Genomic DNA, 15,380 nt, shown 5'->3' with positions numbered 1-15,380 from the left:
GCCCACAGCATGTCATATTATCTGATAATTGTAGGAAATATTTCCAAAGGCAACTGACTGTGTACAGCCACATAAAACAACACAAAACTACAATGAATATGCCGAAATCAGCGGCTAATCGGAATCAGCTGAGGTGAAATGACATCAACCAGCAAGACCTACCTGTCATTCAAGTGGCCACGCCCTTAATTATGTAGACTTAATATAATTTAATATAAACGAAACGCATGAGTTGTTAAAAAAATTCACCCCCTCAAAGTTGTCATGAAGGGTAATATTATCTGTATACACCAAAATAGTTTTTTGTCGCAGGCTGTAAACACCTTTTTTCTGCTAAGTTGGCCATTTTAACATTGGGGTCAATAGAAATGTGCTCTAATGTGGAGCCAGGACTAGCGGAATGTCAATGCATTGCAGTTTCAGTTACTTCTGTATTAGCTTCACGAGGGAGATCGGGAGGTTGGCGCTTGATTTCAATGCACTTTGCGCTTCTGAACCTTTGCTGTCTGTCATTACTAGGTGACCATCAACCATTTTCTCAGAGGATGACAAGCTGACAAATCATTGCTGCAGCTCTGATACAAGTTTTATTTACGGAAAAAATTAAAAACGCACTGCAGTGTTTAGGTGTTCTGTGTTTGTCTGATGTGATTCATTCATTCCTTCATTATCATTTCAGCATATTCCCTTTATTAATCTGGCGTCGCCACAGCAGAATGAATCACCAACTTATCCGGCATATGTTTTACACAGCAGATGCCCTTCCAGCTGCAACCCATTACTGGGAACATCCATACACAATCATTCACACATACACTACGGAAAACTGAGCTTACACAATTCACCTATACCACATGTTTTTGGACTTGTGGGAGAAACCAGGGCACCTGGAGAAAACCCACACTAACATAAGGAGAATATGCAAACTCCACACAGAAATGCCAACTGACCCAACTAAGGCTTGAACCAGCGATCTTCTTGCTGTAAAGTGATTGTGCTACTCGCTGTGCCACCGTGCTGCCCTGTCTGATGTAACTATTATATTGGAATGTGTAAATTCAATACAGAGTATAAACCTGATCTGTCACGTAACTCATTTTTAAAGGTTGAGATGTTTTCAACATGGTTCGCCTGAAAACGTGACCATGTCGCAAGATGTATGCCTCCGTTGGAAGTGATGAACTTGCTTGTGCAAAAAACCCAATATGTGAACGACCCCTTAGAAGTCAGACTCTTTTTCTCTCCTTACATCTTCTTATAAGCTTCCCATTCCTTTTGAAAAAATTGTGCAATTGTGAGTGTGCTCCACACAGCTGAGTATTTTTCTTTTAAAAAAATAAAAAGTCTACACTAACAGATTTGTAATAGCATCCATATACTGCTGCTCTCTGATATTATTCATATACTGTACCATGTTAATGTTTTCAAAACATTGGCATGGAAATTCATTAAGTAAATTTACAACTTTGGATAGAAATGTACATTGTAAAAACGTCTTATGTTTCCTTAATATATATGGTGAATAACTGTCAAATGTACTTTATCAGAATTCCTTGCATGACAATTCAATTTTTATGTTTTTTTTTTTTTTTTTTGACATTACTATGGTTATTTAAGGATATTTTTCCTCATCGGTTATGTTGTATCCTATGCTGAACAAATAATGTGTATTTATTTTTAACTGTAAGATTCTGGCAACTACAGCTGCCAGTTTTTTACCATAAATTTAACAGAATATGTTTTTTGCAGTGTAACTAATGTTCTCAAATTAAAAGGATTAGATTTTAAAGACCTGGTCGATTTTTTCGGGCTTGAGTTCGAAGCTTTGGACGGAGCACAGAGGTTTGGAGGGTCTGCTGGGGTTACAGGCAGCGGATGCATCTGAGCAAAGAGAAAGAAAATGAGTTAAACTGCAAGCACATAATCTCCAAAAAATCTCCTTTGCAAAAACAGCTGTTTGTGCTTTTGGTAAAGCACATCACATTTTTTAAGACGGTTACATAAGTCCATGAGGGTATCATTTGTTTGAGTAGATTTGTAGCAGTAGTGGCACGAAAGAAAAGAGTATTTGGGTATTTAAGCCACACTTAAAAATGCACGCATGTTTCTGCGTTATATAACAAGTGTTTTGTGAAAATCTTGTGCATTTGTACTGTTTTTGGTCGTCGCACATTGGACACGGTTATAATAATCATTTGTTTGCAGATGACGTTTGCTTTGGATTTTTTTACACACACAGCCTCTCTAAAATTTTCAACCACTAAGATAAAATTTTTTTTAATAAATAAATAAAAATGTACATAAAATAATAAAATAAATACAAATTATATACATTAAATAAAAATATAATATTTATTGTATCTGTTTAGTTGTACTATTTAAAAAAAAAAAAAAAAAAAAAATATATATATATATATATATATATATATATATATATATATATATATATATATATATATTAATATATTTACTTATATTTAAAATATATTAAAGCATTAAAGTTTATATTTTAAAAATATTTTGTATTTTTTCTCCCTTTAAAATATACTTTAAAAAATTATTATTTAATAAGAATATTTTATTGTTATCAATATCAAAACAGTTTGAAATCATTGAGCAAAGAGTCACTTAAGTGTTCAAAAACACCAGGGACAATTCAGGACAGCAGTTTAAACTCATTCTAATATTACTTTATTAAATTTGATCCTTCGTGGTGGCTTAGATAAATGCTTTTGTGTACAAGCAGGAATTAATATTGTTTGTGCAGACCGTGTTTTTCCTCGATAAACCCTCCCCATCTAGATGAACAGTAAACTGAAAGCACAATGCTTTGCTCAAAATAGTGCCAACCCTGTCAAATCCTCTTACGCTGAATAACAGCACAGTGTAACTGAGCTCACAGGTATGTACTCTCACTATGAGCTCACCATCTCATCGTTTATCGTTCACTCGTTCATTATCCGCATATTTGTTTATCCATTTGGGAAGAGGATTTATTTCCTCACAATGATTTCTTGGAATTTCAAAGCCAATATTTAGAATAATATCCATTGCCGTGACAGATTTGGCATTAAATCTCAATGAGGATTTCATGCAACGTGAAGTGATTTGTTTTCATTATCTACGTCTGTGAATATGCACATGCAGTTCTTTATGCAAAACAACGGAAAAAGTCCTAAGGTTAGAGTTTAGACAAAACATTGAGAAACTGTAATGTTTTTTATTTCATATTCCATGTTCGTTACGCAGTACAGCTGGTGTTGAAATTTGATTTATTAAAGGTGCTCGTCGATGAAATGCAACAATGTCCAGAATCGAGTTCAGTATCCTGGATTTCACCTGGAGTTATGTGTCATGTTGATGGTAATATCCATTTTTAGATTCATGCCAGCTGGATTATCTTGGGTTACAAACGCCACGTCTCATCAGCACACGGCTGTCTAAATGTCTGCAGAACAGGTAGTCTAATCCCGGTTGTGCCTGAATGTTTCTTATCTACGAGTTTCAGATTTACAATGCATCAGAATGTGAAAAGCTGCACAGACCAGTGCTGTGAGGTTAGTTTAAAGTAAAGTATAGAAGTTATGGGTTCAATAAAAAACTGAAACATTAGAAAGAACAGGACTATTTGAGACAGCAAAGCTTTCATTAGTGTCATTTATAGTGTTAATATTGGGTAGTATTAGTGTTAATATTATTGTAGTTTTACTTTTTTAAATTAGTTTTTATTTAGATACTATCTTTAAATTTGCTGTAAATTTCAGTTTATTTAGAGTTTCATTCCTGTTTTTATAAGTCTTTTAGCTTTTATTTTGTGAACACCAGCCGGCAGCTAGCTCTTTGCAACTCTTGCATGGTCGACCACTGAAGCTAAGCAGAGCTGTGCCTGGTCAGTACCAGCATGGAAGACCGCATAGGAAAGCTAGGTTGCTGCTGGAAGTAATGTTAGTAGGGGGCGCTCAACCTGTCCTAATGCCCCAGTATGTTGATGGGGACACTATACTGCTCAGTAGGCGCTGTCTTTTGGATGAGACGTTAAACCAAGGTCCTGACTCTCTGAGATCGTTAAAAAAAAAAACCAGCATTCTGGACAAATTTGCTTACTGGCCTGTCCATCATGGCCTCCTAAAAAACCTCTATCACAATTGGCTTTATCACGTTCTCCTTTCCACTAATTAGCTGGTGTGTGGTGTGCGGTCTGGCGCAATATAGATGCCATCGCATCATCGAGACAGATGCTGCACACTGGTTGTGGATGAGGAGATTCTCCTCAAAAATGTTTGAAGTGCTTTGAGTGTCCAGAAAAAAAGAATTATATAAAAGTAAGGAGTTATTAATATTATTAAGGAATTATTATTAATATAATTTTATAATTATTATTAACATTTTTGTTATATTATTATTATTAACATTTTTATTTACTATTTATATAGTTGGTTTCAGATTTAGTAATTCTATTATTAACTAGAGTTAACTGAATGTGTCGAGTTGTGCGAACCTTTTAGATGACACTGAATCTAAATGCATTCAAATGTAACAGTTAAAAGTAAAAAAATAAGCAGAATTTAGACAATCTTTTTCATATTTAAAGATCATACTGTAAATGCAGTCAAGCATTTCTAGCTTAAATACTTTTGGCAAATGAAGAAAAGTTCATTAAATATATAAGATGTCTTTATAAATTTTTAGTTTTTAATTAATTTTTGTAGCTTTTCCCTGCTTTTTGAACATGTTTAGAGACATTTTTACCAAACATTCTCTCTCACTACATCCAATTTATGTTACTATGAGATAATAGCTATAGATTCAAGTTATTCAGTCACACTTTAAAATAATGTTCCAATAGTTAATGTACTGACTAACATGAACTACGAGCAAACAATACTTGTATCTCATTTACTAATCACAGTTCAACATTTACTTATCCATTAGTTATAAGTATCAACCCAGTTAATAAACTGAGTTATCAAGAAGTAACAGTGAACAACTTTATTTTCTTTAGTGTTCAAAAAGATAATTAAAAACTGCAATTAATGTATTGTTTGTTGTTAATCCATGTAACTAATACATTAACTAACATTAACTAATACAACCTTATTGAGAAGTGTTACCAGTTTTTGTTGTTTTCATTCTTGGAATTAATAGTTTAACACATTTCCATTGTAATTCTAATTTTTTTTGTGGTTTATACCAGAATATTTGTCCTTTTAAATAATCGTCTGTGGTAAAGAACAATCAGACACAAACACTGGAAACAGAATTAAATCTCTAAATAGGAGTTCAAGTCTACTGTAAGTAAATACAGGACTGCAGTACCAGCGTTGGCCACTGTGGTGCAGGCACTCTCAGGTGAGGTCACGGGGGCAAGAACAGGCTTCCCTGTTGCTGCTCGTACCTGTAGGAAAGACACAAATTAATGGAAACATTAACCACTGTCTCTGAAGCATTGCTAACAGACCTTATTCAGTCTGCTGCTAAGACAAGGCCAAAACAAGGTTGTGACAGATAGAAGTATAGTCACTGAATGTCGGTAGTCCTTAAGGATTAAAACACAAAATGCTATGCTACAAACATGTAGCACATTTTACAGTTTGTGGAGACTCCAAACACCCCAAGAGACAGCCTACATGAACTACGCATACAGGTTAAAAACGTTCAGAGACTTAAAATCACTGGGTTGTCATTTCACAAAGTTGACAAATTCAAGCAAAAACTAATGGGACTGGCTCACCTTATAGTTTTCTGATCCCTGTCAGTAAAATCTTGTAATCTATTTAAATTGAACATGTTTACAATTAGTTAATCCAACTACTATGCCAGCCTTTTAAAAAAATCAACATAAACATCCTTTAAAAATGTAAACATGACTTAAAGTTAAAATGAGCACTTATCTGACGAGCTAATATCCCGACATAAATATTTTACAAAGACAAATTGAAAATTATGTCTTATGCCTTCTCTAATCTAAACAGTCACTATCTTCCTAAGGTCTTTGCCCTTGTAAATTTGTGAAATGAAGACTTCGAAATGATCATTATACGCTGAATAATAGACCTGTGGTCAAAAACTGGTGAGAAATTGATTATGAGATTTTTAAAAGGCACCAATATTCTCTCTATAATAGATTCTGGGCAGCAGATGATGCTGTATGATTTTTAAATAGCCATTCTCTGCTTGCATCCATGTCCTTATAAAAACCACTTGAACCTAAAATAATCATTAATGAAGTTAGGAAAGGTTAAAGCAAATTATAAGATTATATAACAGTGTATATAAATAAAAATTATAAAAGTGTTCATAGTGAGTGGTGTTTATATTAATCTCGTGGCATAAAAGTCAAAATACATGACTCAGCTGAGAGCACAAGAGCTATTCCATGTGAGCATTTATCATTCATTTATTTGTTTTCCTTCAGCCTAGTCTCCGATTTATCAGGGGTCGCCACAGCAGAATGAACCGCCAAGTACTCCAGCATATGTTTTTTACACAGCGGAAACCCAACCCCTCGCAACCAAGTACTAGGAAACACCCATACACTCACATTCACAAACCCTCATACACCATTTCCAATTTAATTTACCCAATTCACTTTTAGTGCATGTCTTTGGACAGTGGGGGAAACCAGAGCACCAATGGGAAACCCACATGAACATGGGGAGAACATGCAAACTCCACACAGAAATGCCAACTGTCCAGTTGGAACTTGAACCACCAACCTTCTTGCTGTGAGACAACAGTGCTAACCACTGAGCCACCGTGCCGCTCTAATGTGAGCATTTAAGTGTACAGTTAAAAACTAGCCTAGCCTGTCATAAATTAAGCTCAAAATTGATTCAATATAGGATAGCGAAGCAATCTGAAATCACAAAACATATTTCTCAAATGATTTTCACCACAGCTCTGCTGATAAAGGTGTATGACTCTCTGGGTGATTCTCAATATCCTTCCTCATTTCCTTTCTCATCCATTCTTCATCCTACGACCCGGAAACCAATCAAGTCTTGAAGGACATTTTAATTCTCTAACTGCACAGCGAGGAGGCAAGAATCGAGGACAGGGCACTGCAAAAATGCACTAAAACAAGCGAAATGATCCGTCAATGGGATAAGTGAAATAATAATGTTTTTGCTATGAAATGAAATTATTTTGAATAAAAACAAATTCTTTTGAAGTGAGGAGGCTTGTGTGAGGGTATGCAAATATTTTATTGACTAAACGTGATGCACACCTGCAACAAAAAATTGCGAACTAAGGCAGAAAATTCAAACACACATTAATGTAATTATTAAGCATAAAGTTACAGTAAATGTGGTTTGTTTTCTTAGTTTTTCTAGTTTTGATGTAACTTTTTAGCACAAATAAAAAAAGTTCATAACTGGAGCTAATCCATTGTTAATAACAAGTTTAAAAAACATACAAATTTGGTGTTTTGTAATGGTTGAAATTATTATCTATAATATTCAGGAATTCTGAGCCATAACAAGACGTGTACAATAATCATTAAATGATTAACTCTAGTGCAGGTGACGCGGTGGCGCAGTAGGTAGTGAGGTTGCTGGTTCGAGCCTCTGCTGGGTCAGATGGCGTTTCTGTGTGGTATTGCATGTTCTCACCGCGTTCGCGTCGGGTTCATCCAGGTGCTCTGATTTCCCCCACAGTCCTAGGACATGCGGTACAGGAAAATTGGGTAAGCTAAATTGTCGCTACTGTATGAGTGTGAATGAGTGTGTATGGATGTTTTGCAGAGATGGGTTGCAGCTGGAAGGGCATCCTCTAAGTAAAACATGCTGGATAAGTTGGCTGTCCAGATTAATAAAAGGACTAAGAAGAAAAGAAAATGAATGAATGAATGAATGATTAACTCTAGCATTTAATTCTCTGAGCACAAACAGTTCTTCGTATAATTAGCACGTCTTGTGTGTGTTGTATTGCATTTGTATAAGTGTATTCCCTGTAAGTCGCTTTGGACAAAAGCATCTGCTAAATGACTAAATGTAAATGTTGACACTTGGAAGTGACGGTAAATAAGTGTGGATATACAGTTGAATTATTGGCCCTCCTGTGAATTTTTCTTTCTTTTTCCAATATTTCCCCACTTATTTTTAACAAAGCAGGGAATTCTTCACAGTATTTCCTAAAAAAAATCTTCTGAAGAAAGTCTTATTCGTTTTATTTTGTTAAGAATAAAAGCAGTTTAAAAAAAGAAAAAAAACATTTTAAGGTCAATAATATTAGCCCCTTTAAGCCCCCTCATTATACGATGATTTGCCTAATTACCCTAACTTGCCTAGTTAACTTAATTACCCTAGTTATGCCTTTACTGACATCATGGCAAAGATAAAGGTAATCAGTTATTAGAAATTAGTTCTTAAAACTATTATGTTTAGAAACGTGTTGAAAAAAGCTACAGGGTGGCTAATAATTTAGGAGTGCTAATAATTCTGACTAATAATTTCACTACTCAATTCCTCTGTCCTCGCATCTTTTCCTTGTGTCTTTCCCTTAATCCTGAGGGTAGAAAGCGAGAATGCACAAACTGAGAACTTACCTTAGTAAGTTCAACAGAAGGCAACGTCTCACTTCCAGAATTGGGAGTGTTGGCTATTTTGGGAACGAGGCCTCCAGGTAAAGCTGCTCCACTCAGTCCAGAGGGCTTGGTTTGGGGAGCTGGATGATTTGTACTGCAGGAGGGTTGAAGGGAGATAGGGCTGTGTGGTCCACTGCTGGAGCCTGACGAAGATCTTCGTCTGATAAATGCGATTTCTACTGTAGGGTCTGGTCTGTGGGGTCAAGTCACATTTACAGATATTCTTGTAAACATTACTGTAGACCCATCATTCAGATGCATTTGTTTTGGATGGAAACAAACTGTCCTAATATATCAAGCATATTTGAATTACGTTGTCATTATGGAAAGGTTGTGTTCATATGAAAATATCCTAACCTGAGTTTGGTTCGAGTAAGTATGCTTTTGGCTTCTTCATGTGTTACTCCAACAAGTGACTCCTTGTTGATGGATATAAGCTGGTCCCCGGACTTTAGCCTCCCGTCCTAGAGTCACACAGGGAAAAACATTTTATTTTTACTTTATTGTAATTCAGTTTAGTCTTCTTAATTTTAAATTGATGTTCAAAAGTTTTGTTTTTGACAAAATTTTATAAGGTCTTTACTAATAAATGTTAATAACATATTTTATTTAATTAATTTATGCATTGCTGTGATGACTAATCCTATTATTCTTCACTGCTGTATGATCCTTCCAAAAATTATTCTAATTGGTGGTCAAACAATTCTTATTATTATATTAATAATAATAGTAAAAAAATAATAACAACAATACTATAAATAATAAAAATAATAATAGTAATAATAATAGTAAAAAATGCATAAATAAATATTAATAGTAACAACAACAACAACAATAGATAACAATAATAATAATAATAATAATAACAACAATAGATAATAATAATAACATTAATAATAATAATAATAATATTAATAATTATAATAATAACAATGATAATGTTCAAATACTTTTTGGCAGTCGCCTCCTTGAATTATTTCCTGAACGAACACCATTGGCCCCTCTGCACGATTAGCTCCGCCCCTGATGACCAGGCCTAACCCCGTCCCTTTGGCAACACAAATCAATTGAATCATGCAGTCTCTGCGGAAAGAGAGCCAAACGTAAGTGCTTAGATAAACAGCAAAAACAATTAGATTTGAGTGATTCGATTTTCCCCATTATTCATAATTAATCTTTTTGTGGGATTTCACTCGCACTCAGGCTAGGCCAGGTGTTTTCAGGCTCAAGCTCCTCTATCAGGAGACTATTAACTGCAATAGTGTCAGAAAGCTACTGGATTCTGTCATATCTTTTAACTGGAAAGCTAGTTTAAAGGGGCTACACTGTATGTCAATGTGTGAGTGCCTTGCAATGGAACTAAAAAAATGAGACCCTTCCCAGCTTCCTAGGTTGCACATGAAAGCCTGTAGACGGACTTTTAAGCAAAGGAAAAGTTAATTTGCTAGGAATCTCAAAAGTATGTGAAATTTATGTGCAAAAGATCATGCACATGCAATAAGATGCTGACTGCAGCTCACTTAGTGAACACCACTGTATTAACAAGGGTTTCTGACCTCATATAGCACACAAATCTCCAGCATGTAATTGTAGTTCTTACGTGCAGACTTGTGGAGATGGGGAGTTGATGCAGGCGGTGGTGTACACTGGGCTTGGTTCTTTAGGACTCAGAAGCAGAGGACTGGTTGATCTAGAAGATGAGGAGGAGGACGCTGTGTCTGTCATCTTTCCTAATGACAAGAGATTTTCTTTTTTATTATAATTAAAAAAAAAAAAAAATGTGTAGAAACAAAAACGCTTGAAATTTATCATGAAATTACAGATTTTTTACATTTCAACTTTCCGCCTCCCACCCCCAAAGCATTCAAATTCAGTTGAACAGCTAAATATATTGGTATACATGGGCTGAGACAAATAAAACCATGTACTGTATTCTACATACATTAATAGCTGTCATTGGGGTGGTACCTTTTCAAAAGGTACACATTTGTACTTGAAGGGTCCATATTGGTACCTCAAAAATATATTTTAAACCTACAAATTTTAAGAGGAGCTCTTTTGTACTTTTTAAGTACTTATATGTACCCTTGAGGTATCAAAATGGACCTTTTAAGTACAAATTTGTACCTTTTGAGAAGGTACCACCCCAGTGACAGCTTACGAACCTTCAGGTGTAGAGTGAGAGGTATTTGCTTGTGCCACTGTAAGGTTTTGTTCCAAAAACTGTATAAAACGATCCTAAAATTATTAATTTAAAAATTAGCCCTTTAGACTGTAGGTCAGTGGTTTCAAACGGTCGTACAGGGGCTGCCTTTAAGTGGTACGCAGAGTAATCCAATATGTCATATGGACATACATCATATATTTTAAAATTGATCAACAATGGTTCATATTTTAATATGATGACATTTAGCCTATATTTATGAGGTCCAAGCAACATTTCCAGGTTTTGATGAATAGGATACTTAAAACTTTATATTTACGTATAGAAGTTTTCCCTTTACTTTTTCAGAACAGTAGCCTACAATTTCAAAAGCACGTTTTAATTTAAACGTTGACATTTTATTATCATTTTTTTTAATTTTATTTTTTTTTAAGCACAGTACAGTGTTAATGTTCAAACTATTTATAAGGGTTAAAGTGGCTGATAATAATAAACATTCTTAAAAATAGTAGTTAATCTGCCACTGCTGTAGGTGATTCCTACCAGAGCAATGTAATGTGTCAAATCTTTCAGTAGTGGTCAATGGAGAGACTATCTATGTTCTTCCAATAGAGTGCTATCAAACACCTTGAAATAACAAGACACATGTCAATAATTTTAATTTGATAACCTGGTAATGAAAAACTTACAGGAAATAAACCCAAAGCACATATTGCAGGGGTAACTGGAATTGGTTTTGAAATAATTGAGGAGATTAATGTTACTACGTTTTGCCAGAAAATCTTATCCACTTCATATTCAGATACAATGAAACAATGTTCCTTTATGTTTTTTTGGCGTTTGAAATATATATTTGGGATGTTTGGGTTAAACCTGTTTAGTTTTTCAGGTGTGATATAAGTATGCATCGCCCAGTTATATTGGATCATTTTAAATGTAGTATTAATTGAAACATTCTGGGCTTTAACACATACATGATTCCATTATAAATCTGTCTGATCATATTGCAAATCTGTACACGAAGAATCTTTCTTGGATTCTGGTGTTTCTTTAGAGCCATTGACCAATTTGCTATAAAACAATGAAACATAGGTTGTCATGGGATTCTCATGAAACATTATTTTTTCTAATTCAGGGTGTAGAGGTCAAGTTCAAGAGATTTGCGTTTTAATACTGTGAACACACATCTACTGCTCTTTCACTTTAAAAAGACACAAATGAATGCCACAATATCAGTAGCACAGTGCAATTAACAAACAGCCAAACTGACTAAAGAGGGCAAATTAGTATGAGAGAGAGCCAAATAAGAGTGTAAAATTGAGTAAAATATTGACAATGAGAAAACACATTATTTTCATAATGTTAAACGCAGCACAAACAAAGTGAAATTAGATGGAAAACAAGTAGAGACAATAATAAAATGTATGTAATTTAAAAACTACACACACACACACACACACACACACACACACACACACACACACACACACACACACACACACACACACACACACACACACACACACACACACACACACACACACACACACACTAAAAACATGTTTTTTGAGGTCTTCAATGAAACTTGTAATTGATTGCATAATAGCTAAATAAAAGAATTAATTTGTTTTTTTAACAATTAATTAAGCTACATTTTGTGCAACATTCAAGTATATTTTTTAGAAATTTATTGTTTGCAGAATACTAGGAGGCTTTCCAGAAACCAAACCGCTCTATAGGCTATTTCTATCCATGTCCTGCAAGCTCTCAGAATCAGACGTACATCATTCACTCCTAAATGCACAAATAAAAAATGAATAACTTATAACTTAAAAATGCAAAATGCAGCACATAAACTAGTGCAAATTAGGTTACAAACGTGTAGAGGTGATTATAGGGTGTGTGCAATTTTAAAACAACAAAAAATAGGTTTAAGACAAGATTTTTGGGGGGTCTTCATCATCAATATTGATTGATTTATAGCATCCTTGCTAAATACTTGGTATGTTTTTTGGTATTATATTTTTTGTCTTGTTTTCCCAATGACTAAATAAAATAATTGCTGATCTTAAACTTTTCATTAAACTTCTTTTTATTTTGCAAATTTTGATAAATCTATTGTCTCCAGAATACAATGATGCATTCTCTGTAGAACATTTTGGTAAGACTTTATTTTGATGGTCCTATTGCACATTTTGTTGACTAAAAGTTGCATTGAAACTACATGCCAATTCATTCTCATTTGTGTATTAGTAGACTGTCTGCTCAATATCTGTTGATACTGCTCCTTCAACAGACATTTAAATGGCTATAAGAAACTTTGCAAAGTACATGCCAACTTACACTAACCCTAACCCTAACCTCAACCTTACAGTCTACTCAAAATCTAATAAGAATTAGTTGGCATGTAGATGCAACGTAACTTAAATTCAACAAACGGACCATCAAAATAAAGTGTGACCTCCAATTGAATGTGAAATAAAGAATGTTAAAAACAAAAATACATGTCAACTTACCTTAACCTGACAGTTATAGCTACTTATAATCAAATGAGAATTAGTTGGCATGTAGATGCAATGTAACTTAAGCTCAACAAAATAAGTTAAAAGGACCATCAAAATAAAGTGATACCGACATTTCTATCCATTTCAACATTTTCATCAGTTCTTGCAAGCTCGCAAAACCAAACAAAAGTCATTCCCTCCTGAAATGTAGTGTAGTGACAGATGTAATGGAAAATACCTGTGGAAACAGAGGTGTCTGATCCAGAACTGGTACTACTGCTGGAGCCATACTTTTCCATTAATTCAGTAAATTCCCTCCTAATAAACAAACACAGACACACAAAATCAGTCTTATTTAGAGTCACCCTTTCTGAAACCTTCATTATCCAATTATTAAAATTGGAGAAATTTTCCTCATTAAATCATGCTTGATTTGCGTGTAAGAAAAAGTGCTATAGAATCTTATCTTATCTAACAGTGCCTTGTTAGTTAATTTGACGACTCCCATTAAATGCAACTTCCTCATTAGTTCTCAAAGAAGCTTAGAAGCGCTTAATTAGATTACTGAAGTAATCACCGATAAATTGGAATCAAAGTTAAGAGCTGGAGCCTTTCCAAATTAGAAATGTGATCTAAGCAGTAGACTTTTTTGACATCATATTCTCAGAATGTTTCCTGTCCCGACGCAGTTTGAGGTGATTGATTGCCCATTAATTACAAGTGTAATCCTTTTACACCGTTACAGCTTAAATCCTGACCTCAGCTGGTTCAGCTCAGGGCGCGTATGACAGACATGCGGCCCAAATACGTCAACAGCTGTTCAGCCGGAGTACAAAAGTGCTCATCAGGAAGTCACTGAGACCAGCAAAATGCCAGCTCTGTTTAAACTGAGACAGACAGAAAGAACTTGACAACTGCCCAAATCCGAGACCTGGGGCTAAGCAGACAGTGACCAAACAAAACAATCACAGCATGTGACCTCGAAAAATTATTCAGCATTGCGGATCGGCTATAGCTCAATTCTCCTAAAATGACTTGAACTAAAAGAGATAAAGAAAACACAATCATAAAAAAAGAACAACTCACCAAGAAAAGAAGCAGCTAAATTCATGATTTATGTTCTAGTAAAGTAAAGTAGAGTCTTTTCATGATATCTCACATTCTTTGGTTGTTGTTGTTTTGTTTTTGTTTGTTGATAAGCATAATTTGTACATCTTTTGAGAAACCACTGTATCATGAAACATTGATCAGCTTCTTTCATATCAAAGTGAATTTTTATATAAGTAAAATCAATTAAATTGACAGTAATATTTATGAGACTCTGGTGTTGTTTGTTTGAAATAAATATGTAGAACAAACAATTTTTGAGCAGCTATAAATCTAATTCTTAATCATTTTCATTCATTTGTTTAATTATATGTTGTTATTATCTTATAATGTAATGATTTTTTTATTTAATGCCATGTCAGCCACCAAGGCTATTTTCATGGCAAGAACATTTCAAGAATAAATATACATTAAAAACAACAAATAAACGAATACATAAAATAAATAAGATTTTTTGTGTCAATAGAGGATAAAAATTCTACAACTTTCCCTGGTGTCACTTTGTTAAAAACGTCCATAAGAGAGTTCATTTAATAAAAAAAGCCTTCTGAAATCATTAAAAGCAGGACAGTCGATCAATATCAAAAAGGAGACAGGGCTTTTTCTGTCACAGACCCTCATCTGTGGAATGGTCCGCCTTTAGATATCAGGTCATGCTCTTTCCTTGGTGCTTTTTAAGTCTCATTAAAAATAATCACCTTCTGACTCTTGTTTAGATTATAAACAATTAATTTTAATTTGTTTTACCGTTTTCGTCTATAAATACAAGTATAGATTTTGTATGTTGATTGCTTTGTAAAGCACTTTGGTCAACATCTGTTGTTTTTAAATGTGCTCTATAAATAAAGCAAAAGCAAAAAGCAAAAGCAAAGTCCAGTAAAATGTGTTTTACAATAAAGGGAATTGTAAAGTACAAACTTTTTATCTTTTAAATGTAACTTATATTTTAAATTTGGATTAAAATGATCAGGTTTGAAATCATGTTTTGGTGTAATTGACTGTTAGATTTTTTTTGATC

General features: G+C 34.2%; 1 protein-coding gene across 2 annotated transcripts in view; it reads right to left on the bottom strand.

The window, feature by feature from the left end:
• Positions 1–15,380, bottom strand: part of stxbp4 (syntaxin binding protein 4) — a 74,800-nt gene that overhangs the window by 49,336 nt on the left and 10,084 nt on the right. For both annotated transcript variants that reach the window (XM_009306798.5, XM_009306799.5), the window contains exons 8-14: positions 13,494–13,573; positions 10,188–10,317; positions 9,538–9,670; positions 8,945–9,051; positions 8,549–8,780; positions 5,317–5,395; positions 1,793–1,881 (exon numbers count right to left, since the gene is read on the bottom strand). In XM_009306798.5, coding sequence (XP_009305073.1) covers positions 1,793–1,881; positions 5,317–5,395; positions 8,549–8,780; positions 8,945–9,051; positions 9,538–9,670; positions 10,188–10,317; positions 13,494–13,573 — 850 coding nt within the window. The remainder of the gene's footprint in view (positions 1–1,792; positions 1,882–5,316; positions 5,396–8,548; positions 8,781–8,944; positions 9,052–9,537; positions 9,671–10,187; positions 10,318–13,493; positions 13,574–15,380) is intronic.

This window comes from Danio rerio, chromosome 12 (genome assembly GCF_049306965.1).
Source record: "Danio rerio strain Tuebingen ecotype United States chromosome 12, GRCz12tu, whole genome shotgun sequence".
Lineage (NCBI taxonomy): Eukaryota > Metazoa > Chordata > Actinopteri > Cypriniformes > Danionidae > Danio > Danio rerio.
Note: the sequence above shows the minus strand (reverse complement) of the source record. Positions and strands in the feature narration are given on the sequence as shown.